General features: G+C 36.5%; 1 protein-coding gene across 1 annotated transcript; it reads left to right on the top strand.

Annotated features, from left to right (window-relative positions):
- The first annotated feature begins 653 nt into the window (after nt 1-653).
- On the top strand, nt 654-2,333 carry LOC138705257 (heterogeneous nuclear ribonucleoprotein A1, A2/B1 homolog). Its single transcript, XM_069834088.1, has one exon. The coding sequence runs from the start codon at nt 853-855 to the stop codon at nt 1,906-1,908; it is 1,056 nt and encodes a 351-aa protein (XP_069690189.1). The 5' UTR covers nt 654-852; the 3' UTR covers nt 1,909-2,333.
- Nucleotides 2,334-17,755: the final 15,422 nt, after the last annotated feature.

The following is a 17,755-nucleotide window of genomic DNA, read 5'->3' as shown; positions in this document are numbered from 1 at the left end:
TTGACCATTACAAATAGAACAAGTGAAATCTTCAACCAGATTTAATAATTGTTAATTTAAATTCCCGCGCTTTTCTCCTTGAATTCAAGTTATCAAGTGACGTTCACACTCTTCAAGTTGTTTCAAGTGTCCTTTCAAGTCAAGTAAAAAGTAGAAAGAGGTTCAACTTCACTTGAAACTTGAATTCAAGCCGTTAATTGATTTCAAGTTCAAGTCAACTTGAAACATAGTTCATACTTTTCAAATTCGTCGAAAGTGACTTGAAAAGTGTGAACGACACAGTTTAGTATATACTAAACTGTGGTTATATACCACGGACTCAGATTCAGCCAATCAGCCTCCATTAGAAAATAATAAATCAATTAACAGACTTATTTTATCTCCTTCCTGAGCAAAATATGACTTTGGCTGAGAGGATAAAAAAATACTTTGGTTTCTGAATTGACTTGTAGTCAGTTGACATCTAGTGGTGAAACTGCGAATTACGTTTCCAAGGCAGTTGAGCCATTTTTGAGATCCGATTTGCAAAATTACCACGGTCTACACTTATGTAGTCATATCACAGTCATATACCACTGCAATGTTGTAAACACATTGTATCGTGTACAATAAAATCTTAATTACTCGTAATTATTGTTTGTACTGTACGTACAGTAGTATGTCAGTATACTTTGCGCTTATCAGCAATCCGAAGCGAACAGAATTATCGGGAAATATTTTGATGAAGGGAATTTTTGTACCGTAAGACTGGTCATCCTACGCACGCCCATTTTCCATGACTCATTTCCCATTTTGGTGTTCGGCGTTTTGTGGTGTGCTAGTACAAAACGGTACAGTGTATTATTTAGCGAAATGGTAAAAATGGATCGTGAAGAAGGAGGTAGATCGGGAAAATTGGATCGTGATGATGGAGGTAAAGCGGAACCTGAGCATATACGGAAACTTTTTATTGGTGGAATTGATTATAAAACTACCGACGAATCTCTCAAAAAACATTTCGAACAATGGGGTGAAATTGTCGATGTTGTTGTAATGAAGGATCCGCAAACAAAAAAATCTCGGGGCTTTGGCTTTATCACATATTCTCGTGCCCACATGGTTGATGATGCTCAAAACGCCAGACCCCATAGAGTAGATGGCAGGATTGTGGAACCTAAGAGAGCGGTTCCTCGTCAGGACATTGGTCGACCAGAAGCCGGTGCAACAGTGAAGAAACTGTTTGTGGGTGGTTTGAAAGAAGATATGGAAGAAGAGCATCTACGAGAGTATTTCAAAGCCTTCGGCCCGATTGTGTCCTGTGCCATTGTCATCGATAAGGCTACCGGCAAGAAAAGAAGCTTTGGTTTCGTAGAATTTGATGATTATGATCCAGTCGACAAAATTTGTCTTCAGAGAACACATCAGATTCAAGGAAAACATATTGTAGTAAAAAAAGCACTTAGTAAAGCAGAAATGGCAGGCCAAGGTCCAGGAGGACGTGGTGGTATGGGTGGCGGTGGAGGTGGTGGCGGAGGCGGTGGTGGCGGCGGCAGCAGCGGCCGAGGCGGCTCTCGCAGTGGTATGGGAGGATCTTGGGGCGGACGCGGAGGAGGGGATTGGAATTCTGGTGGCGGTGGATACGACGATGGTGGATGGGGAGGCGGTGATCCCTGGGATAACCACGGTGGCCCGGGTGGAGGCTGGGGCCCTGGTGGTGGCGGTGGTGGTCCAGGTTACGGAAGTGGAGGTGGCAATTGGAGCAGTGACAATTTCGATGGTGGCTATCAACAGAATTATGGTGGAGGGCCTGTTAGAGGCAGCTTTGGTGGCAGTGGAGGGGGAAGACCGGGCCCCTATTCAGGTGGTGGCGGTGGATATGGGTCAGGTGGTGGTATGGGAGGATATGGCGGAGGAGCTCGACGATACTGAACCATCTGCTGTTTTGTGAGTACATTGCATGGGCAGACAGAGTGAGTAAGACTTACATGTGCAGAACTTTGGCAGAATGTAATTAGCACTGTGACTGGCCCATTTGGGACTCGAAGGCCACCTTTCAGCATTAAGACACGTTGTATTGTCAGTGGTTCAAGTTTTTTAATGAATTCTTGCACATAACTTTCTTATTGAGAGATAAAAGAGAACAATAGTAACTGTGCACTCATTTAAATCGTGTCGAGTGTAGTGTATGTGTTGGTTGCCTGTTCCATATTTCAGTTTCGTTTGTACTGTTTTATCACATGACATTTCATTCTAGACGTTTCTGATGTTTTCAAATTGTATTGCATTACATGTTGGATGTTAGTCATGTATCCCAGGTGTGTCAGTATTAAATTAAATTGGATCTTAAAAGACTATGTTGTGATTTTTAAATTGCCGATATGCCCTCCCCTCCATCTGCATATGCTTTTGTGACTGAAGTTTAGTCAAGTGTACTGTAGTGCTAGGTTTTTAGACGTTCGCACAGTGAATATAAAAACGTAAACAATTTCGGAATTGTGTGGAATCCTTTCATGTGCACTGTGGGTGAAAAGAAAAAAAAAACTGTAATTATGGAGATCCACTCCAGCATCGATTTTCAATTTTTTTTTTTCTGAAAATCCTCAATTTTTACCCTCTTTCAAAATAACTTTAAAAAACAAGCAGCGAGATGATCTACTCTAACCTAAATTTCAACTTGGTATCATCAATCTCTCTTTCCTTAATAGTTCGCAGATTGATGCGTAAGTCGAAATTTAGATTAGATTATGTCAGGTCATCTCGCGGTCAATGTTAACTTATGTCCCGCCCACTATAGAGACACAAGCCAATTTTACACATATTTAGTATAACTTGTTGCTTCTTTGACAGGTTAGGTTTGGTTAGTTTAGGTTTTTGTTATAGCCTACCTTGCATATACGATTATAGCGCAACATTGGCAGTGATAAAAGTGAAATGTTCGTTCAGTGGGCATTGGATACTCTACATTCACCCGAAAATCGATGGTAGAGTGGGCTGTGATCAGAATTATTAAGCTTTTGGATAGATAACTTACCACCATTTCATGGAATTTGACATTTCAGAACTACTTACAGATTCTATCATCAGAGTGGCTTGCAGGAACAAAGGGGTCACGTGCTGTGGTCTAACCTATCTGTCCTGATGGTGGAACCTGTACGTAGTTCTGAAACGTTGGAACTCTGAAGTTCCAGGACATGCTGGTAGCCTATATGGAAAAGCCTAATGCTGAATTTACAATGATACGACATTGCAGTATCATATCACGGACTGGTGTTCACAATTCTGCAATTTGAATCGCTGGTTTGTGTTGGTTAGGAAATTTAAAATGTAACAGTGCCTGTCTCCTCTATTTTTTGGAGAATAAGAAATCAACATAGAAGACTGCAAAATAATATATTCGTTGTTGGTGGGTTTGTCCTACTTTCAGGGAGCATCAACAACTCTGATTCTGAATATGAGCTTAATGGATACAGAATCTTATCATAACTATATGCGAATAACACCTTCGTGATTTGATGATCTGCATATCATTGACCCTCATATATAAAAACATTCAATGCGGGAGGCATCTAGCAGAGCGTCTAAGCATAACTTTGAGGTTAGTATGATTTCCTTAGGGAAACTCCATTTCAAGTACTTGGCTGCAGGAGATTCCCTACTTTCGCGCTTTTCAGATTGCATTTTCTACAATGTCCATTATAGTTTTAGAAACGAGTACTGTAATCTGGGATAAATTGAAAGGCACCTTGAAGAAACTCTGAGGACACTTTCACGATGGTGGAAGAAGGATATTGGCAAAAATTAAATTTTCCAAACTTCATGTAGGCCATGGATGAAAACATTGTGTATTTCAGATAAACAAACTGTAATATGTAGAGTGAACCGAAAGTAATGTCATTAATTTTAGGGGGTTATTCTTTGAGGTATTTCTAAACAACAAACAATACAAATTTTCTCCTTTTTGCTTCCTTTTCGAGATAAAAATTATTTTATATTAAACATTTCATACTGTATTTTGGGAAAACCATTGATTTAATTTCCAGCATGCTCCTCCGTCAATTTAAGAGGGTAGTGTATTATGATAATAAGTACGCAGAAATTTGACCCTAACAAATGAAACATTTTAAAATTTCTTTTCCGAACGAAAAGTTGTATTTTTTCAGATGTAATTCCTGCATATTTGAAGGACAATCATTTATAATAATACACTGCTTTCTTAAATTGACTAAGCATACTGGAGAATTAATTCAATGGTTTTCCCAAAATGCGCCATGAAATGTTTCACATTTCTAATGGCTATTCATATCTCACTCCAACACGTACTATACAGAATAGATAAATTTCAAAATGCTGTCATTCTCTCTGATTCTAAAGCAGCATTATAGGCAATAAATTCATATAAAATGATGTCAATCCAAATTAAAGAATGTCACAAAATGATCCAACAACTTCAAAAACTACAGAAAAGAATTCAATTGCAATGGATACCTGCACATTGCGGAATTGCTGGAAATGAAACTGCTGTCTTTCTTGCCAAAAAAGGATCCAATTTAATTCAGAATACAAATACAAGCCTACCTTTTACATCCATCAAAAGACTAATTAAAAATAAATATAAAATCAAGCAAAACCAAGCACTATGTACCAAAGCCAAAGATAAAAAATGGAGCATTTTAATTAAAAAAAAAAAAAATATTCCAGAAATCCCACGTAAATCTGCAGTAGCAAAATTCAGACTGCTTACAGAACACGATTATTAGGCCAAACACTTGAATAAAATAGGAATTTACACAAATCCAAATTGCCCTCTATGCAACAAAGAAGAAGAAATGACTGAAGATCATCTCATAACCTGTGAAGTTCTACCTGATGGATCCACCACAGAGAAATATTGGAGAGCAAGAACGCTAATGGCTTCGTTGCTAAAGCCCGGCATTAGATAACAACAACATGTTTCACATAATAAAATAATTTTTTTCTCGAAAATAAGATGTTTTTTGCAAAATTGTATTAAAACTTTTTTGTTTGAAATATCTAAATACTTACAGCTCATTCTGTATAATTCAGGGTATCCTTTAACCAATTCCATGAACATTTCTGAAAAAGTATTCAATTTTGTTGCAGACAATGCCATCATAAACAAAACGTTCATTCCGGTAACATCGCATGGTAAAAGGTAACTCAATTTCAACTTTTATTGTGTTGTAATCTGTGCCATGATGTCACGTAATTCTGATTTCCTATTGGGCCATAATTTATGTAATGTGTAAAGTCATTAAACGATGCATAATTCTGATGTAGGCCTACATAATCCTATTTACTGTTAATGTTCATTTTTGTATTTTATATTTCCTGACGCAGGATTGTAAACCTTACTTAACATAGTCTTATATATAATTCAATGCATTTTGTCAAGATTATGTAATAAGCATTGGCCAAGCCATCTTACCATAAGAGAAGTCCAGGGCACATACATTATCAAATAATATACACATATATACTTCAATTAAATTTTCGTTTTCTTTTCATTCTTAAAATTTATCTAAGGCAGCTCACTGAAATTTTGACTTTTAATGGATAAGAGTGATCTTTTTTTAAAAGTTATAACCACTTTTCGATTTACAAAAGTTAAATGTTAATTTTCTAGTCAAGCACATGTAGGAAAGAGAAAAATATTTATTTTATAAGCAAGAAATCCTCTATGAATAGGGTTGTCATAATTCAAAAACACGATACCGGGACATAGGGGAAAGTCTTGCAACGCAGGTCAGCATACAGTACCGGTCAGTGTGTGTTTTTAAATACCAACAACAATTAGCAGGACGTGCAATATAGTGTACGTTACTTCTAACAGTCAGTAATCACTGGTAAATAATTCAAACTTAAATCTTCTTTCATTTGTTAACAAAGTCGGTTGAAAGACTTTTCTGTTTGCTGTGGCGCAAATCGACTAAATCTAAATTGACTGACACCAAGGCAATTCGGTAAGTATCGTTATAAATCTTGTTTCATTCGATTCAGTCATGATTACTTTTGTGCATGATCCATGTTACATAACATAATGATGCTATAGAAAAAAATATATGTTTCGCTGTGTGTCAGCCAGTACCGGTCACCTCTTGATCTTGCAGTACCGGTCATATTCTTTCATATAAGTTATGTATGTTTAATATTTTTATAGGATGTTCATGATTCCTCCAGTGATAAGTAGACCTTCCAAAGGAAAATGGCATCCATATTCTATGAAACAGACTGTAGATAAAGTGTTAACAGGCCAACTTTCTATCTGCAAAGCTGCTGAAATACACAATATCGCCAAAAGTACGTTGATTGATCGTGTTTCTGCCATACTACTAAGATTTATTTCAAATCGTCCATCCTCAAGTGAGGTTGACCACTGGGATCCGGAATTAACAAACAAAAGATAAAGGGAAATGAAACGAGCAAAATAATGATTCAATTTGTACATTAAAACAAAAATTTACGTGTTAACATGTAGATGATAGTGTAGAATTTGAAAAGAGGCCTTCAGAATTTCCGTTACAATCTTCTGAACATCATAAAAGGGAATTTGAAAGGATTTAAGGATATTACATGTAAATTTTGGTAAAAAAAAACCCTCGCTCCAAATCGTAAGCTCCCAGTTGTAAAGCGAAAAGCCATAAGAGGTAAGGAAATTACATTCACTCCTGCACTTTTCCGTTTTCAACCCACATTCATTGCTGAATTCTAAGGTGTTCTATTGGATCATGTGAAAGATCTATCTGATAGGTTATTATCACTCACAAGGAAAGAGTTTTTGGATCTAGCTTTTCAACTTGCTGACGCCTTAAAAATTCCTCATCAATTCAACTGTGACAAAAAGACTGCTGGTAAGCAGTTTTATTATGATTACATGAAACGGCACCCGAATTTGTCTCTCCGAACTCCTGAATCGACAAGCCTTAATAGATCAATAATTGGGTTTAACAAGCCACAAGTCAATCGATTCTTTGAAAGTCTTACAAATCTAATGGAAAAATATGAATTCATACCCTATAAAATTTATAACTGTGACGAAACTAGTATCACTACTGTACAAAAAAATTCTAAAGTTATTTCGCTGAAACAACGTCAAGTGGGTAAACTGACTTCGGCTCAAAGGGAAAGAAGTGTTACTGTACTATTCTGTATGAATGCTGGGGGTCAGTACATTCCACATTTTTTTCATATTTCCTTGACAACGCATGAATGAAAGACTCCTCATTGGTGCTCCCATAGAGAGCATAGGTGAAGCTCAATCAAACGGATAGATGACATCCCAATTGTTCTTGAAATGGATGCAGCATTTTGCTCACTATGCCAATCCTTCTGTTCAAAACCCCGTTTTGTTAATTTTAGATGGCCATGTTAGCTATAAGGACTTGGAGGTGATCACCTATGCTTGAAACCAGAATATTCATATGGTAAGCACTCCACCACATACGACTCACAAGGTTCAGCCTCTTGATCGTGTTTTCATGAAGTCATTTAAAGATACATATTATGAAGCTTGTGGGCTCTGGATGAGAAAGAATCCCGTTGCAAGGATAACAGAGTATGAAGTAGCAAGTCTAGTAGGTGACGTTTTCGCAAGAGTTTCACAGGCTGAAATTACAATAAAAGGATTTCAGTGTACAGGAATTCATCCCCTGAATCCCAATGTATTCACAGAGCTCGATTACCTATCATCAATGATGACAGACATAGCAATGGATGCGAACGTGGATCAAACTGAGAGCCCAACAGTTAGGGCTATGCTTCCATTCCCTGACATGACTTCTGCACCTTAGGCAAGTTCACATCATGAGACTAGTCCTAATAGGCCCACTCCTACTGATAGGCCTAATGATACCACTGTTGTAAAGGAAACAATTCAGCAGCTCAGCCTAATTCCGGATGCCAGTAACAAGCGAGAAGTTAGTCGACGCCGAAAATCTGAAAGAAGTGAGGTTTTGACATCCAGTCCTTACAAGACATATCTAGAAGAAAAAAATAATGAAAAGTTGAAGACAGAAGTCAAGAGCCTAGTGCGTGGGAAATGCCCCCTATCAGGAAAATTCTTCCCAAAAAGCTCAAAGACAACTAAGAAAAATGACGAAAAGGAGGAAACTACATGCATTTTTTGCGGAGAATCTCATGACGAAGATTGGATCCAATGTTCTTCATGCCAAATGTGGGCTCACGAAGCCTTTTCCAGCATTCCTGAGATATCTGACACGTATGAATGTGATTTTTGTCAAAAGTAACATGTGACCGGTACTGCCTGCCAATTTTCTGATTGTATCGATTTTATGGACATTTAATTTATTTATGTTTTGTATTAATATCAATTTCTGAATTTTTTTGTAATTACCATTGAGTTCAATAATATATGTACTTATATTATATCAAAAGAGTGTGCCAAAAAGTTGAATGTTTATTTATAACCCAAAAACCTTAAGCAAGACTTCCCCCTATCGGCACGTCAACTCGATCAACAACAGGAAACACATGAATTTCTAAGAAACTTATGGCTGTATTCAATATGGACACCAAATATCATTTATTTACTATAGATATAGATACATCATCAATATCACTTATTTACATATTATGGACAGGATGGGACATTCAGTAATAGACCTCATCCCATATTTCACCTTTTTATTTGGCATGGGTATTACATTATTGATTATTACCATTCATTTTAGCGACAGACCATTGAAATCACCACCACAGTAACACTCATACTTCTCAGAAGTGTGAACAGAAGAAAGGAACTTTGTTTCTGAATGACCTTGTGATAAAGCGTCATAAAATAACCTACTAAAATAAAATAAAAAATGTTGCTACATGTTGTATTTAATTTTTTCGAAAAGCCCAAAATATCCAATAAATTACTGGTATATTAAAAACAGAATATGTTTCCTTCCGCTCCTAAACACACACACACATACACGCAAGCACTAATCCACTATAAATATTACAATAAAAGACTGCAATTAAATTTATTCAGCAAAATGATGTATTTTGGCATCAGTATCTGAAATCATACCGCATATTACATCCCCAATACTACAAACTGCAAATATCAGAATGCTGCGAACTGTGAAGATTATCTCATACATGTGAAACTATATCACTTATAAACAAAATACACCAAATTGATACTGGTACTCATGGTTCTGGCAATATTCAATCTCCTAAACCCAGCATTCCCAGTTAGCATCATTTCCCGAAGTAGTTAACTCTCAAGAACAAAATGACACAACAGCTGTTCTTGCAACTAATATTGTATTGTTATCCTTCTGAACCTTTTAATTCAAAACATTTGCTTTGATGCTTCCTGTGTTACTTGAAAGAAAAATGGACTCTGCATCTAATAATGAGCTTTGCATTTGCTCTTAGAACTGTTGTGAAAGCAATATAAATATCAGGATCTATTCCATTTTCTCATTCTTTACGAAATAGACATTTTCTTAGTCATCATCATCAAAACGATTGTGCCATTGGTTTCCTAACTGAAAGCGCATAAAAAGGAGAAGAAAACGAAGCTGACATCTCAAATACCTTTAGAATGCCGAGCTGTTATATGTTTACTAACCCAATCATTTATTTCAAATATTACAGGAAGGAGCTTCAGCAATATTTTAGAACATCACTGGTTCTTCATGAATTTCTATAGGACCAGATTTTCAGATCTCTGAGATTCAAATTAACTCATTTTCATATTCGATACTTTTTTCAGTTCCATTAAACAAATAATGTGATAGCAGACTTCTGGGGAATAATACATTAATGAAAACTCACAGCTCACTTTGATACTGGTAACAATTATCCACATTCAAACTCACATAGAGTGTTTCAGAATAACTTTCTAATTTTCAGATGTGATAGCACGTAATGACACTTTTTTTCGTAATAGTGTCCAGAAATGCTTCCATATTAAGATAATTTTTCATTTCATTTACTGTATTCCATAGATCTTTCAGCATTGTAGTTTTGAGATGTGGAACATACAAAAATTACTGTACACACCTTTACAAAAAATTTTGATAGAAAAACCGAGAAACATCTGCTGTATAAGAATATACAGAGACATCACTTTATTTTTACCAACATTTTTAACATTAACCTGGGTATACTCGGAAACACTGTTGTCCCCTTCCATTACAGGAGTTTGATGTTACTAGTGCAATATGTAAACAAATCATTTTACTAGGTATAGGAGGAGAGAAAAGTAGTGTATCCATTTATGTTGTAGGGAAATACGATATTACGATTTTCAGTTTGATCATCACTTTTACGGAATTTATCAAAATACAGTAGAGTAGTAACATTTTTTTTTCAAAAACTCAACTTTTCAGGCGGCTATGTTCGTTATGTAATGTGTACTTTATTTAGCATATTAATTATTGGTGTTAACATAAAATAAAGAGAGTGCATTTAAATTGAGGGGGTCATAAGTAAAGGGCTGTAAGTGCACTTAAGTTACTTTTGAGAAAATGGGGTTTAAATATTTAAGCTTTCGTAAAATCGGTGAAATTTTTATTTAAATTTTAATGTGTGATGCGATTAAAATATCCCTTTGCCACTAAAATTTTAGATACTTTTTCTTACACTGGATGCACTTAACTCATGTTATTACAAATGTCACTAGCATTCCTTTGCTTCTAGCCACCTCAATTCAAAATAAGCTAATCTGAATTTTTAAACAAGTTGCTGCAAATGGTTGCCGTTCATTACAATGCAGGCTTCAATTCTTTACGCATATTATTAAAAACATTTTGAAGCATGTTCTCTGAAATTGAATTTATCGTTTCTTGAATATAATTTTGTAGTACGATATTATTAATATAGGTTCTTTCTTCTATAGAAAACGCAACCATATTTCTGAAACACTATACACTGCAGTGTTTACTTCACTGCTTGAAGACTTCGAATACAACAGCGGCCGTAAGTTTGTGTGTCTGACGGGAGCAAGGACATTAGTGAAGGGGTGAGAGTGAAGTACATTCAGAAATGCAGGTACAATAAAAATGCAAGTAAAAATAAAATGATGTCCCTGTATAAGGGAAGCAGATTTTTTCCGCTTAGCCAATATTTACACCTTAGCTTTGCCACTTCGCTTATGTCATTTTCATTTGATTGCCTACCATGGCGGCTATTTTGTTCACCCTGTTTCGTCACTTTGGGACAGAAGATTTAATACAGTAAAACCTCGATAAGACGCAACAGCTTATTACGCTATCCCGTGTAATAAGCTTTTTTTGTCCGGTCCCTGCACATTCCATATAATGCCTTTATAAAATGCCCCATTTGTTGTGCTCAAGTCCCGCATAATACGCTGTTTTTATGGAATATTTTCGATGTAATTTTCAGCAATGTACTGTAACAGCAATGGAACATCTTTGTCATTGAACTCACTGGTGCCATTGACCTGAAAAGTATTGGTATTCGACCCTTTACCTGCGCATTTAAACCTTCATACTTCATACCTTAGTATACCCCACCCTCTTGTTACGCTCTCTTATTCGACTCCTTATCTGCGAGGTTAAAGCCTACATACAGTTACAATACCTCACCCTCTTGCTAACCCTCTCTCTCAAACAACATTCCTCACTCGGCCGTAATAAAATTCTGGAAATTTTTGCTGGGCAGTTTCTTGTCCTTTCGTGCATTGAAGTGTCTGTGAATGTGATTACAATCAGGGCTGGGCAGTATTTGAAATACATGTATTTCAAATACGTATTTGAAATACATTTGTATTTTGTAATTTGTAAGGATTTTCGAAAGTATTTTGTATTTAAATACATAAAATTGATGTATTTTGTATTTCAAATACTCAAAATATTTTTTTCTTCTTCTTGTTCTTCAAGTTTTGGATTTCGATTTGAAGAATAAATTTTTGTCTTATTTGCCTACTCATTTCAGTTGTGCTAGCCATACACTTAGTTTTCTTGCCACAACTGGTTTCCTTAATGCCATGAAGAAATCTCCAGCAGCATCAAGGATCCATCACCCAACAATTGCTAAATGTTTAGCATTATGGAATGCGTCTAGGAGACTCAAATACTCAGAAATCATATCAGATGTCTTGAAATATTCATTAAAGTTTCCTTGCCCAACTCGATGGAATTCTCTTTATGACTCAATCTCTCAAATATTGCAATTCAAACATGATATAACCAGTATATGTGAAAAACTGGGATTGCCAACCTTCAAAGATGTTGAGTTTCAGTACCTTAAAGAATATTGTGCAGTTTTAAATCCCATTGCCTTAGCACTTAATTTAATGCAAAATGAGAAGACGTGCTATTACGGCCAATTTTTGTGAACATTAATTTCCCTGAAAGACAGATTACATATTTTGTTACCTAGTAATATACGCCGTCTATTCCAAGTAACCCCAATCCTAATAAGTTCACTTTCATCAAGATATAAAGTGATGTTTGATCTGCTCCCAGAAAAAAAATTGAGCTATTTTGGCAGCTTGCTCCACCCATCATTGAAGATGAGATGGCTACCTGACATTGCCTCACTAAATGATAAGAAGAGGACACAGAATATGTGTTGTGAAATCAGCTGAGCAGTTGTCTGCTACATCTTTGGTCAGTTCAGACGATGAAAACAATTTTTATGTTTTCAACTCGAGTACAACAGACGTTGAAAAGCAAAAAGAAAAGAACTTGTCTGCTGTGGAGTATGAGCTCATACAATTCTTCAATGGCAAAGGGACAACCCTGTGCACTCTAAAGAATTACCCAACAGTGAAACAAGCTTTTATAAATATAATACAAGTTTGTGTTCCTCTACGCCTGTAGAAAGACTGTTCTGTTTTGCAGGATTTATTCATTCACAAGCAAGGGGATCCTTATCTTATGAACATTTGAGGAACTGGTTGGTTTGAAAGGGAGCAGTAATTATTCATATGTAGCATAATTTCATTGCTGACTGGGAAAAGAAAGAAGTTCAGTTACAGTGTTTATATAAAACTTCGAGGTAAAAATACTTTTAATGTTAATATAATATTTTAGATTTTCAGTAATATTCTTATTTCTTAAGGCCTATATATTTTATCGAGTATTTGAAATACAAATGTATTTTGGTTAATTTTTTAAAAGTATTTTGTATTTGTATTTCAAATACAATTATTTGAAGTGTTGTGTATTTGTATTTGAAATACTTGGATGTCAGTATTTTGCCCAGCCCTAATTACAATGAATGTTAAACAAAAAGCGCTTTCTGTGTCAGAAAAATTGGAAATCTTACGAAAGTACGATGAGAACAGTACTCTTACTCAGAAACAACTCTCTGATTCATTATGAATCCCATCATCAATATAATAAAGAAGGAATGCGCACAAGTGTGCATAGGGTGTTTGTTCGTTAGTCTTCTGTGCTAAGTTCGGTCACTTTTTTTTGGCACTCGGTACACTGCAGGACATAGTACTTGTCACACTTTGCACCACAGAATTTACAGATACACTTCTCGGACACTGTATGGAATTCCATCATCGATATTAAGAACGATAATAAAAAATCGCGACTCAATGACTAACAGCTGCGACGTCGGGAGGATGTAAGCGCAGGAAAGTGAAGTGTGGTAAACATGAGGACTTGGAGAACAAGCACACGGCAAACAACTATAAATTACTTCTTTTTTTTTTTTGAAAGAATTAAGTACGGTACATATTGTAAATGTCTTTGACATACAGTACAGTAATTACATAATGGAATAATACTATATTACCTTTCATGAATCATGTATTTCAATAAAGTAAAATGCTAATAGATACTGTATATATGCTTAAGTCAAAATTAGTATACCCGCCTAATACTCGGTCCCGGTTAATACGCGGTTTACATGCGGTCCCTTGAACAGCGTCTTATCGGGGTTTTACTGTAGTTGAGACTTTAGTAGAATCTAACACTAAACTTCTAATGATCTGATCAAGAGGAAAACAAGCTATTACAGCATCTGGTTCACTAACTATAACTCAAGACAACATAGGCCTACCGGTAATTAAAAAATTGTAACATGTCACGCTGGTAAATAATTTATTTTGCCACAGACAGTTACAGCTTTGCACCAAAATACATAATTTCTACAGGAAGCGAAACTCGTGGATCCTGATAGGCCTGCTCGAATTTTTCGATCTCTGCTGACTTTAAATGTTCGGGTTTAACATAGCAAATGAGGATAGTTCGCAAGGCAGAAACAACACTGGCTCTCAAATTATAAATTTGGGGCTTTTGTCTTTGCAATTGTGTGTTCTAGAACATTGGAAATATGTAAAACAAACTCAAGATGTAACTTGTAAGTATGGCCTATTTTAATTTCGGATGCTAACAGTTATTTGTCTTCTGAGGCAGCATGAGTGAAGAAAAGAGAGTGAGGGCATTATATTATACAAGTACATTGTTCTAACTCCCGAGTCCTTTTAGTACTTTTAAGAGAACCAGCTGGCGACCTGCAACACATCAGAGGAGGGAGGCAGCGGCGGTTCCTCTATATGAGTACAGGAGCACGTGAACACCTTAAAAACCAACAATAATCATACATATTACTGTATTAATATTATTACATCTATTACTTTCCAATGTGCAATGACATTCCTACATTTTTCCTTTCGAGAGAATGTTCCGTTCGTGTCTTTAAATCTCCATTAGACAGGTTGACAGCAGCTCGCACAATTTTTCTCTAGCAGGGTGAAATAGCCTGAGGCGAGAATATTTTCTGGTTTGTTACAATGGTTACAATAGCTCTGCTCGCACAGGTCTTAACGGGCTAGTGACAGAGAAACAGAGATACTCCGTCTCCCTTGGGCCTGGCATCCTGTTCCTTTGTCCCTCTTTCCTCGTTTTCACTCTTTACTCCTTTTCAAAATACCGTTACGCGCGGGGACTGATTCTGTTGTCTTTTGTTCAGCAAAGTAAGGCAAATACAAGCTGCAATGGTGCGTATTGAAAGTTGAAACAGTAACACTTGAAGTTTGAAGACGGATGTGTGTGAAATTGTGTGTTACATTAAAAGAGGATTAAAACATTCCTCCACACCATGACAGAAGACCGATTAAGTACATTGGCTATGTTGGCAGTGGAAAAAAACTTGTTAACGACATTAGAGACTTCAATAATAAAGTTATTGATAAGTTTGCATCTCTCAAAACTAGGCGCATAGAGTTTCTCCACAAATAAATCTAGATCTTCAACAACAGCAGTGAAGGTGAGTCCTATGAATTAATTTTACTCTACTCTTGTTTAATGGTTTGAATTTCGGTTTATATGCGTAGATTTGGTACATGCATATTAGAACTCGATGAAAGAGTAGTGGAACGGAGAAAAATTCTCTCTGGCGCCGGGATTTGAACCCGGGTTTTCAGCTCTACGTGCTGACGCTTTATCCACTAAGCCACACCAGATTCCACCCCGGCGTTGGAAGAATCGTCTCAATTTTAAGTTCCAACTCTTGGGTTCCCTCTAGTGGCCGCCCTCTGCACTACGTCATAGATATCTATGAACCTAGGACCGAAGTCCACACATGTGCTGAGGTGCACTCGTAATGAGTGACTAGTTGGCCGGGATCCGACGGAATAAGCGCCGTCTTAAATCACGAAGTGATTTACGCTTATCATATATATTATTATAATGTACCGAAGTACATATGATATTTCCATGCAGATATTCTGCGTCATCATACGATGAAAGAGTAATGGAACAGAGAAAAATTCTCTCCGACGCCGGGATTTGAACCCGGGTTTTCAGCTGTACGTGCTGATGCTTTATCCACTAAGCCACACCGGATTCCACCCCGGCGTTGGAAGAATCGTCTCAGCTTTAAGTTCCAACTCTTGGGTTCCCTCTAGTGGCCGCCCTCTGCACTACGTCATAGATATCTATGAACCTAGGACCGAAGTCCACACATGTGCTGAGGTGCACTCGTAATGAGCGACTAGTTGGCCGGGATCCGACGGAATAAGCGTCGTCTTAAATCACGAAGTGATTTACGCTTATCATATATATTATTATAATGTACCGAAGTACATATGATATTTCCATGCAGATATTCTGCGTCATCATACGATGAAAGAGTAATGGAACAGAGAAAAATTCTCTCCAGCGCCGGGATTTGAACCCGGGTTTTCAGTTCTACGTGCTGACGCTTTATCCACTAAGCCACTCATTACGAGTGCACCTCAGCACATGTGTGGACTTCGGTCCTAGGTTCATAGATATCTATGACGTAGTGCATAATAATATATATATATATATATATTAAAACTCGTTTATCTGTGATTGTGACTCAGCTATACGAGAATATATCAGTGTGTTCATTACTCATTTTTTTTGTGAATTCCCATCCAAGAAAGGCACGAGCTGCCACTGGATGGAGGTGTCCTTTTGTCAGACATTCTCAGCTAGCAAGAAGTGGCCAGTGATTTTGGTGTTGACCATATGTGGTTGGGGTAGATGTGTAGTGCGCTTGTAAATAATTCTGTAGGTACCTTATATGGTACCCTATGTGTGCTCGTTTAAGGGAATAGGAACTCAAACAAGCACTACAAATCTTTCAAGAAGGTCTTGCCTGCACCATATAATGCATTAAAGAAGGTTTTATTGAAAATAAGCTGAAAATGACAAAAAACAGGAGATTTGCCTAATTTTTCGATTTTCAGAAGTTTATCAGTAGATTTCTAAAAGAAAAGCAGCAGATCTCTGTTGGTTCATAAATCCATTTTTCTGCATGGACTTCAGGGGGCTGTTCCTGTGCACCGAACCTGGGCCCTCTCTCATAAAGCTAACAAGTCTTAAAATCATGAAAATTCTACAGATATGTCAGAATATTATAGCATTTATTTTCTGTCAATTCTTACCTGCTTTGACAAATAAAATTTGTGAATTGTCAATAGCGTTTCATAACATGACAGTGACAGACGAAGTATGTGTAAACATGTAAGATCAATAGCAATATTCATTTCATATTTTTGTAAAAGTAATTGATATGAGACGAGTTGATCGGATGATCTATAATGCATGTCATTACCGTTAACTGGGGTTACTTTGAACACAGAGGAAACTTTGAACATTTTTTCAGACAATCATATTTAGGTTTCTACATGCTGAAACTTGTTATAGATGGAGGTAAATTATAAAAATCATTCTTATACCAAATTTACCTCAAGTGCAGCATATAGAAACCTAAATATGATTTTCTGAAAAAATGTTCAAAGTTTCCTCTGTGTTCAAAGTAACCCCAGTTTACAGTATTGAATTTGTTAAAATTAGTAACAAACCATTAGAAAATAAATTATGAAGAGTGAGAAAATTATAATTCTAAATTTGATGAAGGAATCAACGACATTTCTGTCAACAAATGCAGCCTCATTTTCAAAGGAAGCAACCATTTGTGTAGTTAAGCTCCATTTCACATCCAGTGCAAGAACACATAATTATTTTGGATCAGGTGCTTCATTTCTTTTTGTTTTGTGCAGGAAATCTCCTATTTTAGTCATATTTTCAGCTGGTTTTATTAATACGAAGTTTCTCCATGAGTACTGGCACAGACTCATTGAAAATATAATTTAGATGTATCCTTTCTTTAAAAACGTTTGTCCTACGTGGTTCCCTATAATCATCACTTTCTGTACTAGTGCTGCTCCTAGTATTGAGCATGACTTACTTAAAATAAAGTATTCCCCCTAAAATCCACACCAATATTCAATAGCATCAATTACAATATAGCTCTACTACTGCAACAATAAATTGTCAACTTCCTA

This window comes from Periplaneta americana, chromosome 8 (assembly GCF_040183065.1).
Source record: "Periplaneta americana isolate PAMFEO1 chromosome 8, P.americana_PAMFEO1_priV1, whole genome shotgun sequence".
NCBI classification, from domain to species: domain Eukaryota; kingdom Metazoa; phylum Arthropoda; class Insecta; order Blattodea; family Blattidae; genus Periplaneta; species Periplaneta americana.
This window is presented reverse-complemented; position numbering and strand designations above follow the sequence as displayed.